The following is a 14334-nucleotide window of genomic DNA, read 5'->3' on the forward strand; positions in this document are numbered from 1 at the left end:
AGAAAATATTGCAGTGTTGGCAGCTATTTCCTGGCTTTCATCTCATTTTGTGCTTTTTGCCTCTCTCTAAAACACATTGGTGCACCTGTGCAAAAGCTCTATGGAGACAATAATGATGCTTGTTGGAGTGTATAGATAAAATGCCTTTTCAGGAAAATTAATAACCTCTATTCTGATTTGGATGATGCTCTTACAAGGTAATTGACAGAGAGATGCTTTAAAATGTGAACCAAAATATCAAATTCATACCATTATCCATGTCCCCACTGTTACTGACTCTAGATTCTGATTGATAGCTTGGCCCTATTCTTTTTGTTCCTACCATTGCTGCAGAATTCGTGAAGAGGGCTTTCAACTTGAAGTAGTAGCCATAAAAAAATTGAAGTAAGACCCCTTCTGGGTTGATGGAGATAGCAGTGTTCTGCCAAAAATGTGGCTTATTTGTGAGGTTTCTTCATTAGTCATAAACAATAGAATAAATTTATTATCTCACATTTTGGGGGCCCTATATCCACCCTAGACCGGAGGATGTAAGATCGAGGGAACCAGGTTCCAGAGAAGTTAATTGACTTCTGTATGGTGGTCTCATGGCTAGTTAATGTAGGAGCTATGGTTGGATCCCAGGTCTCATGGAGTCTGGTGATGAAGTACTGAAATGGAGTTGCTGTAACATAGATATTAAGAGAGATGAATGAAAGGAAACCAGAGATGAGTCAAATGAACAGAGAAAATCATGGCTTTAAAACTTTTAGAAGGATGTGGGGGGTAGGCATATATTCCATTCATGCTTTATATAGTAGACACATATCATATACGCATTTATTGCATGTGAATTCAACCACACTTTAAAAAAACTACAACAGCAACAGCTATAATAAAATAGGGTGTTTATGTCAGATGACTCCTAAATACAACCAACTGCTTCAGCTGGTGTTCAACTAGAGAAAAATGATAGATTCCAAGGCAAGATGGACACATCAGCTGTGTTGGTTAGAACTTGTGAGATCGGATACTGTAAAATAACGAGGCTATTTCTGACTGTTATTCTATCTTATACTCAAGGTCAATGCCCATGTAAGATGGAAATTTACAGTACTGAGGCTTTTTTCCGATCAAAAGAAAATTGAAGAAAAATTTCTGTGAATAGATTAATAGTTTACTTTTTAAGCAACAACTTTTTTCTAATTTTTCAAATATTTCTGCCCAGGAATCTTTTTCAGCATGAAATCTAGTGCAAACTTTTATATACTTTTAAAATATGTATTTTAAAATACAGGTGTGGGCAAAAGTATGTGTACAGCTCTGAATAGGCAAAACACAGAGTTTAGTCTTTGGATTTAATAAAGGTATTGTAATAATCATTACCTGTATGTGTTTTTCCATACAAACAACTATAAACCTACTTTGACCAACCCCTGTATATAAAAACATTTCAAAACATAAGCCTTAGGCTTGAACTTGAGTCTATTAAAGACGTTTCTCATGGTTCTTTTGCTCAAAAAATAGAATTGAACATTATTGCTTTTTAAAATGTGTTCTTGAAATAAAACAAACATAATGAAAAATACACATAGCAAAAGTGTAGAGTGGATGAATTTTCAAAAACTGAACACTCCTATGTAAACAACATGAAGATCGTAAAAAAAAAAAGTTGACCAAAAAAAAAAAAAAAAGTTGACCAGCATCCCAGAATTCCCTGAGATGTGTCCCCTTCTAATCATGCTATCCCAATGCTAACCACTCACCTGACTTCTAACACCATCAATTAGTTTTGCCTGTCTTTATATTACTAGTATATGTGAATGTATTCATATTGCATTCCACTCATTTGTGTCTGGCTACTTTTGTTCAACATTTTCTTCTTGATATTTCTCCATTGTCAGTTTTTACACATTTGTTCATTCACATTATGCTGTATAATGTTGTGTTGTGAGAATATATCTTAATACTCTCAAAGAGTTTTAAAGTATGTACTAATTTTCTACCAGCTAGCAAAATGGGATAGTTTAAGTGACTACACATTTGACCCCAAACTTGGTATTTTCCATCTTTTTTATTTTAGTGTTTCTGGTGAGCAATCATTGATTTTTTTAAAATTGACTAAATAAACCTCTAGCACACTCATACCAAACAAAGGTCTTCATTTATGGACTAGTGTGTGATGGGGGTGGGAAGGGGCAATGCTTCATGAAGTGGAATTCTTCACCATCAACACGTTCCAAGAAATACAATTTGAATGACATAAGCAGAAATGTCTCAGCACAGACAAGTGTTTTTGTTTAAAATACGGCCTTATTTTCAGAGAATGCATTTCATTTAGGAATGAAGCGATATGCATATGGGTTAGACATTTATGGAATCTGAAAACTGACATTTTTAAGATGTTGAGGGGGGAGTTGAAGGACAGAAGAAAACAGTAAGAACTTTATTAACTGTAGCACTAATTTTTGAGATTTTCGTAGAAAAACCATACCATGTAGTGGTTGATCTGTATTTTTATTACTGTTGCAGGGTCTCCATTTTGGTGCCTATTGGATATTGTTCCCATAAAGAATGAGAAAGGAGATGTGGTACTTTTTCTGGCATCCTTCAAAGATATAACAGATACAAAAGTGAAGATTACTCCAGAAGATAAAAAAGAAGGTTTGTACTGTTTTCAGAAAACATTGACAGATGGGATAGCATTTTGAAATTGTTTATTCAAAAACTCTGAAAGAAAAAAAAGTCTTTTTAAATAACAGCAACTCATGAATATTCATAACCTAAGTGATCAGTATTTGGTACCTATTCCAAAATCATAGAGACTCACAGGAATTTACATTCTCTTCTTTGTATTAAAAACTCAATTGACAAGAACTGAAAGTGCATATCCCTACACAAATAGGATGAGGATAGGAAAATAATTTATCAAAATAAAAAGATTTTTACCCATTTGTTTTATTATGGGGAAAATGAATTGATAGTGACAAGTTAAAATGATGTAATTAAAAATACATCTCTCCAATTCACCTAAATTGCAGCAGCTCAATACTTAGATGTGCAAATTTCATTTTATGTACAAAATTAAGAACTCAGATTTAGTGGTTGTTAGGGTGAAATGTTGCAAAGAAATGTGTATCTGTATTTTGTAGTATATGACCATATAATAATTTGTTTTATTTGCAAACAAGCTTCTCAATGATCCTTGAAGGATTCTAAGACTTTATGTTGCTTACCTTATATTTCCTGTCTATAGCTTACTAAGAAGCAACCTGCATTTTATGTCAACTGACAAAGAATAATACTGAAAAAATGCTGCTATTATTTTGTTTAATCAGGAATAGAAGGAGATAATTTGGTGACCAGAGAAAAACAGTTGCCACTGTAGGGCTTTCCTGTGTTGTATGTTATTTATTAGAAACAGCTATTTGACACTTCAATAGCTATGTCTTGTTAAGAATGGGCTCTTTTACTCCAGCTTTTTGAAAAATGTGTGTGAGTGTTTTAAATATATTGTTTCTTAAAATGACAACACAAATGGAGAACAGTCGTGGTTTGACCCTCCCCCCTTTTTATTATTTGAAATGTTTGCAAATACATGACTTTTTCCTGTGTATTTGCATGACTAAACACTGTGGCATGTTTTACATACTCAAGGGAAGAGCTGTCTTATAATTAAAGTTACTTGGATATGAGAGCAAGTGTAATGGCCATCCAATGAGAGAGAATTATGGACATCCCTATGTATAGTTTTGTTTTTACTATTTTCTTTGGTATTTGAGAATACAAAAGGTCAGTATGTACTGTTTTTATTCACACTTCTGACACCAAATGTGTGGGGTTTTTCCATACCCATTCTGCAACTCTCCGGACACCTACTGAATGTCCTATAATTTAATTCAGTTCTGACACTAAGTACCCAGAGTTAGTGTTAGATTCCTCAGGTTTAAGGGCTCCTTCCCACACTTCAGATGCCAATCACAGTATTGGGTGCCCAGGGAACACACAAACTTTTGTCCAACTTGACTCAAAGTTGGGGATTCTCACTTGAATAATTTTCTGGAACATATCACAGAACTCAAGGAAACACTTTACTTATATTATTACAAACTAGAGGACTGGTGCACGAAATTCGTGCACTCGGGGGGTCCCTCAGCCCGGCCTGCACCCTCTCGCAGTCCAGGAGCCCTCCGGGGATGTCCGACTAGTGGCTTAGGCCCGCTCCCTGTGGGCCTAAGCCATCAGTCAGACATTCTTAGGGCTGCCGCAGAGGCGGGAGAGGCTCCCGCCACCAGCCTCTGTGCTCGCCAGCTGTGAGCCCAGCCCAGGGCTTCTGACTGAGCAGTGCTCCCCAGGGCAGCTCCTGCATTGAGTGTCTGCCCCCTGGTGGTCAGTGTACATCATAGCGACTGGTCATTCTACCATTCGGTTGATTTGCATATTAGCCTTTTTTTATATAGGATGATACAACTCAGGGACAGCCAAATGGAAGAGGTGCATAGGGCAAGATATGGGTCAGAGTATTAAAGGGCTGCCATGCTCTTTCAGGTTTTGCCAAAACATATTTTTTCTATTGCCACCTTATTATAAATGTCCCACAAAAGTATGTAGTATTTTTATAGAGGTAAAGCAACTACTGCAAGCCAGCATGATTATGAAATTATCATAAAAAAATTAGGTATATATTTCTCTTTTCTTACCTACACTTAATAGAGGAAAATACCTTCAAATTCACAAATTGATGGCATGTCTAGCAGGAAAGGCAGCCTCATGCATGATATTTTTAGGACTTTAAGATAGTGTTTGAAAATCATTAAAATGTCACCATATAACTGGAGCAGTGTTGTATCATAGAACTAGGAAACTCTGAACTGACTTGACCCACGATTGCTCCTCATATCAGTGTTATCACTGAAGTTCAGCTGAGTTGTAAAAGTAAGGCTTGTGTTAATTAAATCAATTCCCTGCTAAGGCTCATATGATGGCCTTCTTTTAAGAGATATAGGTTGTATACTTCCATTTTTAAAAATACTTCAAATCATTAATATCTACATTGTTGAGTTTTTGTTTGAAATGAGAAAAAACATATTTTATAGAAAAGGCTAACAAGGTATTGTACTCAGTTTCACATCTCAATTTTCCAATCTTTTGTCTCAGCAGATCATTCATCATGTTAATTTCATTTTTTATTTAAGCCATTTTAGTATAATAATGTACCATTTTTTCCAGACACAGGACCCAGTGCAATTATTTTGTTTATTTCTTGCAGGGTGTCCCAGATTTGGTTTGAAATGAGGGTTGACACTGGGTTATTCATTATGTGGCAACATCATCCATTATGCCAGAACTGGGGAATTCCAATTCCAATTTCTAAAAAGTGGGCACTTTACTAGTACATTTGTCTTGACAATTTAGGGGTTGCTGTATGAAGCTTTTCACGTTATCTTCAGTGGTCATACAAATCAGGATTCAAATGCAATGGGTGTCTTTTTTGCAATCTGACTTTTGGCAGGCAGCCACAGATTACTATTAAGTACACTGACAAAAGTTGTTTTTTTTTTTATTAAATCTGCCCTTTCCTACTACTAAATAGCTCCAGAAGAAATAATAAAAGCTATACTAAATGATGACATATGAATTGCATTTTCCTATAAGAACCTGAGCACCTAACATGAGCGTAAATAATCAGGACTTATTTTTCTCATATGTTGAAGAGTCTGGAGCTAAGTAGCCCATGGCTGAACAGCAACAGCAATACTCACAGGCACTCAGACTCTTGGCCTTTCTGCTCTGCTGTTCTTAACATGCTATTTGCCATCCTTATACTTGTCACCTTGAGGTTTGAAGATGCCTGTTGCATCCTTATAACTTATTGCTCTTGTGTAGACAGGACGAATGAAGGACAAAGGGCAAGGGCTCTTCCCTATGAGGCTTTGCCTTTGAATGGAGGAAGGAATGTCATTCCTTCTGCATCCCCCTCCTGCCAGGGATTTCCATCAATATGTCGTTGACCTTGACTGTGTCACATGGTCATGGCCATCTCTAGCTGCAATAAAGGCTATGAAATCAAGGGGTTTGGTCTGCTTTTTACCCTTAAAGTAGGAATAGCCAAAGAGAAAGGGCTTAAAAATGAGGTTAGATCAGAGTGTCTAGTATTGATTATTTTCTATAAGCAGATGAATAACCCAGCATCCTACAATGAGATCTCTGAATTAGAATCTGCATTTTCACAAGATCCCCAGCTGATTCACAGGTACATCGAAGTTTGAGAAGCCTTGTGCCATATGCATTCTTTAGAAAGGCCTTCTCTGACCATATGGTCAGAAGTTACCCACTTGCAGTCACTCTATCACATCTCCTCCTTCATTGTCTTCATAGCATTTATGGTTATCAGAGACAATCTGTTGCTGAGAGTTTATTTTGAAATTGTTCTCCACTCCATAAAAATGGAAGCTTCATCAGGATGTAGGCTTATGAGATTTATGAGAGTAGGTGAAATGCCCAAAGCCTCAGTGCTGTGAAGAGGTAGAGACAGGATTGAAACCCAGGACTGTCTGGTCTAAGAGCTCATATGTTTTCACCATGCCAAGGAGCCTCCTATGACAACAAATGAGAGGAAATTGGAAATGAGGTGGAAAGAAGGCTGGGCTTGTCTCAGTTCCTTCCCCAAACTCCTACAGATGATTGCTGTTGAAAATGAATACTCCTACCCCAATTTGTTTTACCATTCTCATTTCTTATTTAAACTTCTGAGTATTCAAAGTGGAGTCCAAGAGAGGACCTAGTGTATTGGCGTCACCTGGGAGCTCATTAGAGATGCAGAATCTCAGGCCCTACATGAGATCTCTGAATTAGAATCTGCATTTTCACAAGATCCCCAGCTGATTCACAGGTACATCGAAGTTTGAGAAGTTTAGAAAGGCCTTCTCTGACCATATGGTCAGAAGTTACCCACTTGCAGTCACTCTATCACATCTCCTCCTTCATTGTCTTCATAGCATTTATGGTTATCAGAGACAATCTGTTGCCGAGAGTTTATTTTAAAATTGTTCTCTACTCCATAAAAATGGAAGCTTCATCAGAATATAGGCTTTTCCTCTCTTGTTTAGGATCATAAATCCAACATGCATAGAGTGTCTAACAGTACAAAATAAATATTTGATTGTTGGATGGGTAAATAAATGAATGCATAAATGATGTCCAATTTAGGAAACTTGACTATTTGGAGATGGAACACAGTAACATTCTTGCTTTTTCTTAATTATCAAAGCCGCGTGTCTCAAGTGCACATTCTGATGAATACATTGTTTCGTTGTGTTCTGCTTGATTTAAGTCAAAGACAATTTGACATGTATTTACCAAAGTCAGTTCCCTCTCAAAATGTGTTCATGCTGTTGGTGTTGAATAGCCCTTTCACTTCAAGTAGAATCTCTGCTGTTGGTTAATTTTTTGTTCTTGTTGACTCTGGGTTTGCCTTTCAGTTTCTGAGAATCTCAATTTGGTCACATTATTTGAGACAACTGAAGTTGTTAGTTTAAAAAAACTATATATTCTCCAAAAGGATAGGCGTTAAGCCACTGATCAGATACTAATTAAGTCTGACATGATTATATGTACTTTGAACATTTTAATTTTCAATGTGGAACATAGTAATAATGTCCCTTTCACTTGCTGAAATATTCTGCCTGATTTTTTTTTTGTTTGCATAATGAAAGGACACATGCAAAAATTCTAATAGATAACAGCAGCCTGAAGAAAGAACTATTATAAAAATTGATACTTTTTTTGAGGATATAGGTTTCAGTTTCAAGGAGATCTATACCAACTCTTATCAGATCCTATATAATAAAAGGGTAATATGCAAATTGACTGAATGACTGAATGACTGGTCGCTATGATGTGCACTGACCACCAGGGGGCAGACACTCAATGCAGGTGCTGCCCCCTCATGGTCAGTGCCCCTCCACAGGGGGAGTGCTGCTCAGCCAGAAGCCGGGCTCACAGCTCACAGCTGACGAGTGCAGTGGTGGTGATGGGAGCCTCCCCTGCCTCTGTGGCAAGACTAAGGGATGTCTGACTGACAGCTTAGGCCCGCTCCCTTTGGGCCTAAGCTGTCAGTCAGACATCCCCTGAGGGCTCCTGGACTGTGAGTTGGACATCCTCTGTGGACTCCTGGACTGTGAGAGGGTGCAGGCCAGGCTGAGGGACACCCCCCACCCCCTTGATTGCACGAATCTCGTGCACTGGGCATCTAGTATGTGATAAAATTTAAAATGAAGAGCTGAGATAGATGCTTAAAGTGACTGAAGAAATTTAATCACGTCTGTATTTTATTGTATTACCTATATTTAAAAACCCAAAGGTTGTGGTTTGGTTTTGTTTTTTAAACATATTCACGAATATCATTGTCTCCTAGAATCTTCTTAATGCAAATAGTATAAGCTGGGGTTCATAAGCTCAGTTGCCTTTAGAGACTGTGGGGCAATGTGATGAGTGAAATGCCGTGATATTCCATGGTGAGGACTTGAGGCATAATACACATGGACTACTTCACCAAGTCAGTCCATTTTAAAGAAAAAGTTTCAGTATCCTGTAGTCAATCAAAATATACCTATGGACTAAATTTCTTCTATTCATCAGTAGCTTATGATTACTGGACAAAACTTTGCTGAAGTAATTATTAGTCTACTTTTTATTAAAAAGTTTCTAGTTTTTTACTTTGAGAAGGGAGACATAATTTTAACGCCTTTTGGTGAATTTAACATTTAAAAACCTTTTTATAATTGAATAACCAGTTACTTAAAGCACCAGATAAATATGTATTCAGAAGATGAATAACTTCAGGATGAGAGTTTTAAAAGCCATATAACTTGACTCCCTGGTTGGACATACATTCTTAGTGAAATTCTCCTTATCCATCAGAATTCATCTAGACATCGGTATGCGGGAATGTTCTCAATTTAGGGATTATCACTGTCATGCTATTGTCATGAATGATGGTAGCATCACCGGGACAGGCTGGAAACCATGGACAGAAAGGTCCGCAAGTACCTGAGCCTCAGGCTTTAGCATCTTGTAGAGAGGCATGCTTGAGACGGCAGGACATCATGGGTTTGTGCTTCAGTGAATGGTAGAGGGGTGGTGTTTCCCCTTTTGCTTTTATTTTATACTAGAGGCCCAATGCATGAAAATTCATTTAAGAGTAGGCCTTCCTTTCCCCGGCTGCCGGCCCTGGCTTCCCTCTGGCACCCGGGACCCGGGCTTCCCTCCTCCAGCCGTTTGCAGGCACCCTGGACCTGGGCTGGCTTCCCTCTGGCCCCGGCTTTGTGAGGAAGGACGTCTGGAATGACGTCCGGTCTAATTAGCATATTACCCTTTTATTATTATAGATATGGGTTAATGTGGAATGGATTTGCCAGTGTGAGGAAAATAGACTATTGGGTGCCAAGAGCACAAGTCCCAGTGATTTCGAGAACTGCTAGTTACTACGTGGTTTCTTGAGGTAGAATCTCTATCTGTCAAAGATGCTGTGAAGATTGCTGAAAGGGTAACAAGGGGTTTAGAATACGACATAAACTTGCTTGATAAAGCAGCGGCAGGGTGGGGGAGGATTGACTCCAATTTTGAAAAAAGTTCTACTGGAAGCACCTCGTGCTACAGAAAAATTGTAAAAGGAAGAATCAGTTGATTCGGCAAACTCCATTGTTGACTTATTTTAAGAAATTGCCACTTGAGCAATCACCACCCTGATCAGTCAGCAGCTGTCAACACCCTTCACTAGCAAGACCCTTCCCCAGCAAAAAAGGTTAGGGAATGCTAAAGGCTCAGATAATGCTTAGCATTTCTAGCAGTAAAATATTTTTTAATTTTTTAGACACAGTGCTATTGCACACTTAGACTATAGTAACTATAACTTTCATATGCACTGGGAAACCAAAAAATTCAAGTGAATCTCTTTATTGCTATATTCGCTTTATTTCATTTGTCACTAACTAAAGCTACAATATCTCCAAGGTATGCCTGTAGATGCAAAAATTCCAAACAAAAAAACGTATTTATTAATTTAATCCTCTCAACAACCCTGTGGTGTAGGCAATACTATCATCAATGTTTTCAAAAGTTAAGAAACATGCCCAGGGTTACAAAACTCGTAAGTGGCAGTCAGGACTTGAACCCAAGCCTTGTTTAGCTTCAGTTTGATCTCCTATAATCACAGTATAAATGAATATATCCACAATATCATGTTGTGATGAAAATATAAATTGTGCAAGTTTATATCCATTATAAAAATGTTACCTGGCCATTGATAAAAAATATGGAAAAAATAGGAAAGTATAGAAAAATGAATAAGGAAATGCAGCATTTCTAGGATCATTTTGGGGGAAAATATTTTTCACACATCCATTCATCTATTTCCATCAATTCTTTTTCTATGTCAATTTCAGTTTTTTAAGCAATGGATTTATCTTATAATAAACCTTACTTCTAGGAATTCTTATATACAACTTCATTTCTTTTTGTTGAAATTAAAGACCATTTTATTATGCTTGGATCCTTTAAGAAAGAAGAAAACTAACATTGAATGGCCTACTATCAATAAAATACTTTGACCCACCAATTATCCCATTAACTTTTCTTAGAAAAGGCACTTTAAAAGTTGAAAATGAGTAAGTATTGCTGTACTGTATATGCTTTAGGGACATTAGAAAACCATCTAGTTTTTCTTTTCTGAATAAACTTTATGTTCTTCTGCTTACTACTTAGGTTCTCCTTATCCTCGGCCCTTTAATCATAGTTACCATTTTCCTTTAAGCCCTCTCGAAGTCCATCTAGACTTGAGACTTGAGACTTTGAGTCTAGACTGGTACGTACTAATGCATATTATATCTCATCACTACTGAGTATAATGAACGGATAGCTTTTAAATACCTGCATTTTATGTATTTTACCCCCATCAGGATGGCTGTTAAAAATAATTATGACACTCATTCAGGGTATAAGCCTATTATGATCCTTGAGATAATAGACATTATCCATACTTAGTCACTTATATCAATCTTGTCATTGCAAACCTGTAAGAACTCCTTTCATCCTGATAGTTTTCCACCACTTACTCCCTTAAGAATCAAATTTCAAGATATATAATCCCTTTCTTACTCATTATTCTTTCCTGGATTAATGCAATCAGAAAGCTTTCATGATGAATATTTCTATTTGCTATACAGTATGGCCTGCAAATAAAAATGTCAGAAGTTCTCTGTAGAGGGCCCCCTGGGAAGGCACATGGGCATTTCTTTAATTATTGTCAGCTGAACTTAGGGCGACAGGCAAAGCCACGCCCTGGGAACATGCTTCCCCAAAAAGGCGGATGTGTTATCAGTACTGACTTCTTACCTTTGTCCAGGTGCCAGGGAGCGGGCTTTGATATGTAAATCCAGTCAAGCACCAGGAATGCTTGGGCCTACTCAAGAATGCAAATAAGCTCCTTTGATCCTACATTCTGGTGAAACCCCCTGGTATTTGGGGGTATAAAATGAACTTGCTGTGTGTGCTCTGGGTCCCTGCCTCTCCATCAGAGGTGGCAGTGGTTCCACCCAGCTCCCAGCTTTTTCCTTCTATCTTCGTGTCTGGTCTCTTTCTTTCTTTTATTTCTCAATCCCCAGCTCCTCTACTCAGGAACTGGACCCGCTCTTTTTCCGCACTGGACGTGGAAAAGAGAGAAACACCTACAGTTCTCAATGCAGGGTGAAGTCTACATCAAGACACTGAAAGATTAAATGCATGTATTTCTAAAATATCACTAAAATGACAGTAAAGCCCAACTGATATGGCTCAGTGGTTGAGGGTCGACCCATGAATCGGGCGGTCACGGTTCGATTCCCAGTCAGGGCACATGCCTGAGTTGCGAGTTGCGGGCTCCATCCCCAGTAGAGAACATGCAGAAGGCAGCCAATTGATGATTCTCTCAACCACTTATCTCTCTCCTCCTCCCCCTTCCCCTCCCCCTCCCCCTCCCCCTCCTCTCCCTTCCTCTTTGAAATCAATAAAAATATATTTAAAATTTAAAAAAAAACTGTAATGGAAAATTTTTTGGAGGTTTGTGTTCCATAAAGTCAGAAAGCGCAAATTCATAGGTGTACTGTTCCTTTATTGCACTCATCTGCTCAGAAAAGAGTTACCAAACATCTAGGGATACCAATGAAAAAGAAAAATTCTTGCCTTTGCATAAGCCACTAATGGGGAGTGACACAAATAACTAAAATGCATTATTCTGTATAGTAAAGCGGAGCTGTAGAAAAGTGTTTTGAGCAAGTGACATGATTATTTCTGAGTAGGGATGGAAGAGAGTGGGAGAAGAGAGGGAAGGCTCCTCAAAGGATATGACAGTTTCAGAAGGAAAATATTTGGATAGGATGGTATAACGTAAACCAAAAATCAGATTCTTATAACAAGCTATTGGGACCAGGGAGCATAATAGTTGATTCAGACACTATGGAAATCTGGCATCAAAGTCACTCTGTATAGAGATGGAATATGGTAATTTGCTTTGACATGGGGCTCAGTTTGTTGGTGGGTTGTCTCCCTTCACCGACTTTTTCTGTGTTTTTTGGGGGGTCTTTATTGCTTTAAGTAGCTTTCTTGGTCTTCTATATTTAAGAACCTCCTCGGAGGAAGAATGAGAACTCCGTACCCAAGATATGTGTAAAATATGTGTAAGACAGGTCTATATCTTTGTCTTCTAGCTCCTAGCACAGTGTTTGCCATATGGTAAGCATGTCTTTAAAAAAAAACAACACATTTTGGAATGCATGGATATTTATGAACAATGAGCGTACTGATTATCAAAGCATAACAGGATGAGAGAATTTTCTTTGTATTTATTTTTTACCTAAGTAAAATTCCAGTGTTTCTCTACATAAATGACTATTCTAAAACTACTTAATTGTATCACTGATTTGTTAGAAGATTTTGACTGCTTGTTAAAGAATAAAGCTTTCTTTAACATAAAGCAGCTTACCAGAATAATTATCCATCCTGGTGCAGATTTCTTACCTTCTAGAAAATGTTGCCAAATCCTATCCACGGATGGACATAAAATATCATGAAATATCAATATAAAGAATGCGATTTTCTATTTGTGTTATTTATAGGTTTTCATAACTTAGGAATCATAACAGCATTGCTTTTATGAAATCTCTGAGGAGAGACTATGAAAAAGGGGTTATCAGGTGTAGGGTAAGAAGCTTTTGAAATGAGAACAATAATCCTTAGATCAACGCATCCATATTGGTAAAACAGACTGCTGTTCTTGAGTTCAAAGGGGTCAGTTGTTAGAATCTGTTTCTTAATAGAGTAATTTTATGAATATGTCATAAAAACCACATGGGGGTGCCTTCATATAAAATTATTTTTAAAAAATGGCTTAAATAAAACAGGAAATGTATCATTGTTTCACAGTAAAGGACCTATAACCCCAAACTTAGAAAAATAGACTTTTTTAAAGTTACATTTTAGGAGGAACACAGACTTACTCATACCCAGAATTTTTAGAAAAAAATCTAGCACTTGAGACCTTGTTATAATTTTCCTCTTCACTACAGTCAAATTGGTTGGTCTACTATGACCTTTGCTCTTTCGCATCATCACACTTGGGCATGGGCTGTTTCCTCTCAGAATGCCATCTCTTCCCCACTCTACACCACAATTACCCACTTCTCACTGTTAGTGCAGATCCACAATTTACCCCACCATTAATCCCTTTGTAAGTGTTCTCTCCTGCCTTTGATATTTTGTAATACTTACCATCTTTGCTTCTATTAGATATGAGAGGCAAATCTATGGCATAGATACGTCTACAGCATAAAAAAAGAATCTAATTACTTCATCTCTATACCCTCTACTTTTCTTTCTTATTTCTTTTCTCTTTTCAGAACATAAGGAAACAGGGCTATGTGACTGGTTTGCTATCGAAGATTTCACACTATGAGATAGTACACTATAATTGACTTAGAAATGGGAACCTTGGCAAGTTGTATAAACTTGGGTAGGCCTTTAATACTCTCTCAGGCTTGGCTTAAATTTTTTCATACATACTCTGAATTTATTATGTCACTTCTCCTTGGCATTGACCTTATTAAAAGAATGGAAACTGACTATGACATGTTTTTGCACAATTAGTCACATCACAAAAATCTTCCTGATGTCATCAATAGCTAATCAGAGCTACTAGTCATGTGATATTAGTAAATATTAGAGGCCCAATGCATGAAATTCCTGCAAGGGGCTCGGCCCCCACCACTGGGGCTGCCGCCTCTGCCTTGGCCCCCGCCGCCACGACTTCGTCTGGAGCTTTTC

General features: G+C 37.7%; 1 protein-coding gene across 1 annotated transcript in view; it reads left to right on the plus strand.

The window, feature by feature from the left end:
* Positions 1 to 14334, plus strand: part of KCNH8 (potassium voltage-gated channel subfamily H member 8) — a gene marked incomplete at its 5' end in the record, with an annotated part of 235657 nt that overhangs the window by 55711 nt on the left and 165612 nt on the right. Inside the window, one exon of the mRNA XM_080675534.1 lies at positions 2512 to 2643. Within this exon, the coding sequence (XP_080531660.1) occupies positions 2512 to 2643 (132 nt within the window). The remainder of the gene's footprint in view (positions 1 to 2511; positions 2644 to 14334) is intronic.

The sequence above is a fragment of the Plecotus auritus genome (genome assembly GCF_963455305.1).
Source record: "Plecotus auritus genome assembly, chromosome: 6".
Lineage (NCBI taxonomy): Eukaryota > Metazoa > Chordata > Mammalia > Chiroptera > Vespertilionidae > Plecotus > Plecotus auritus.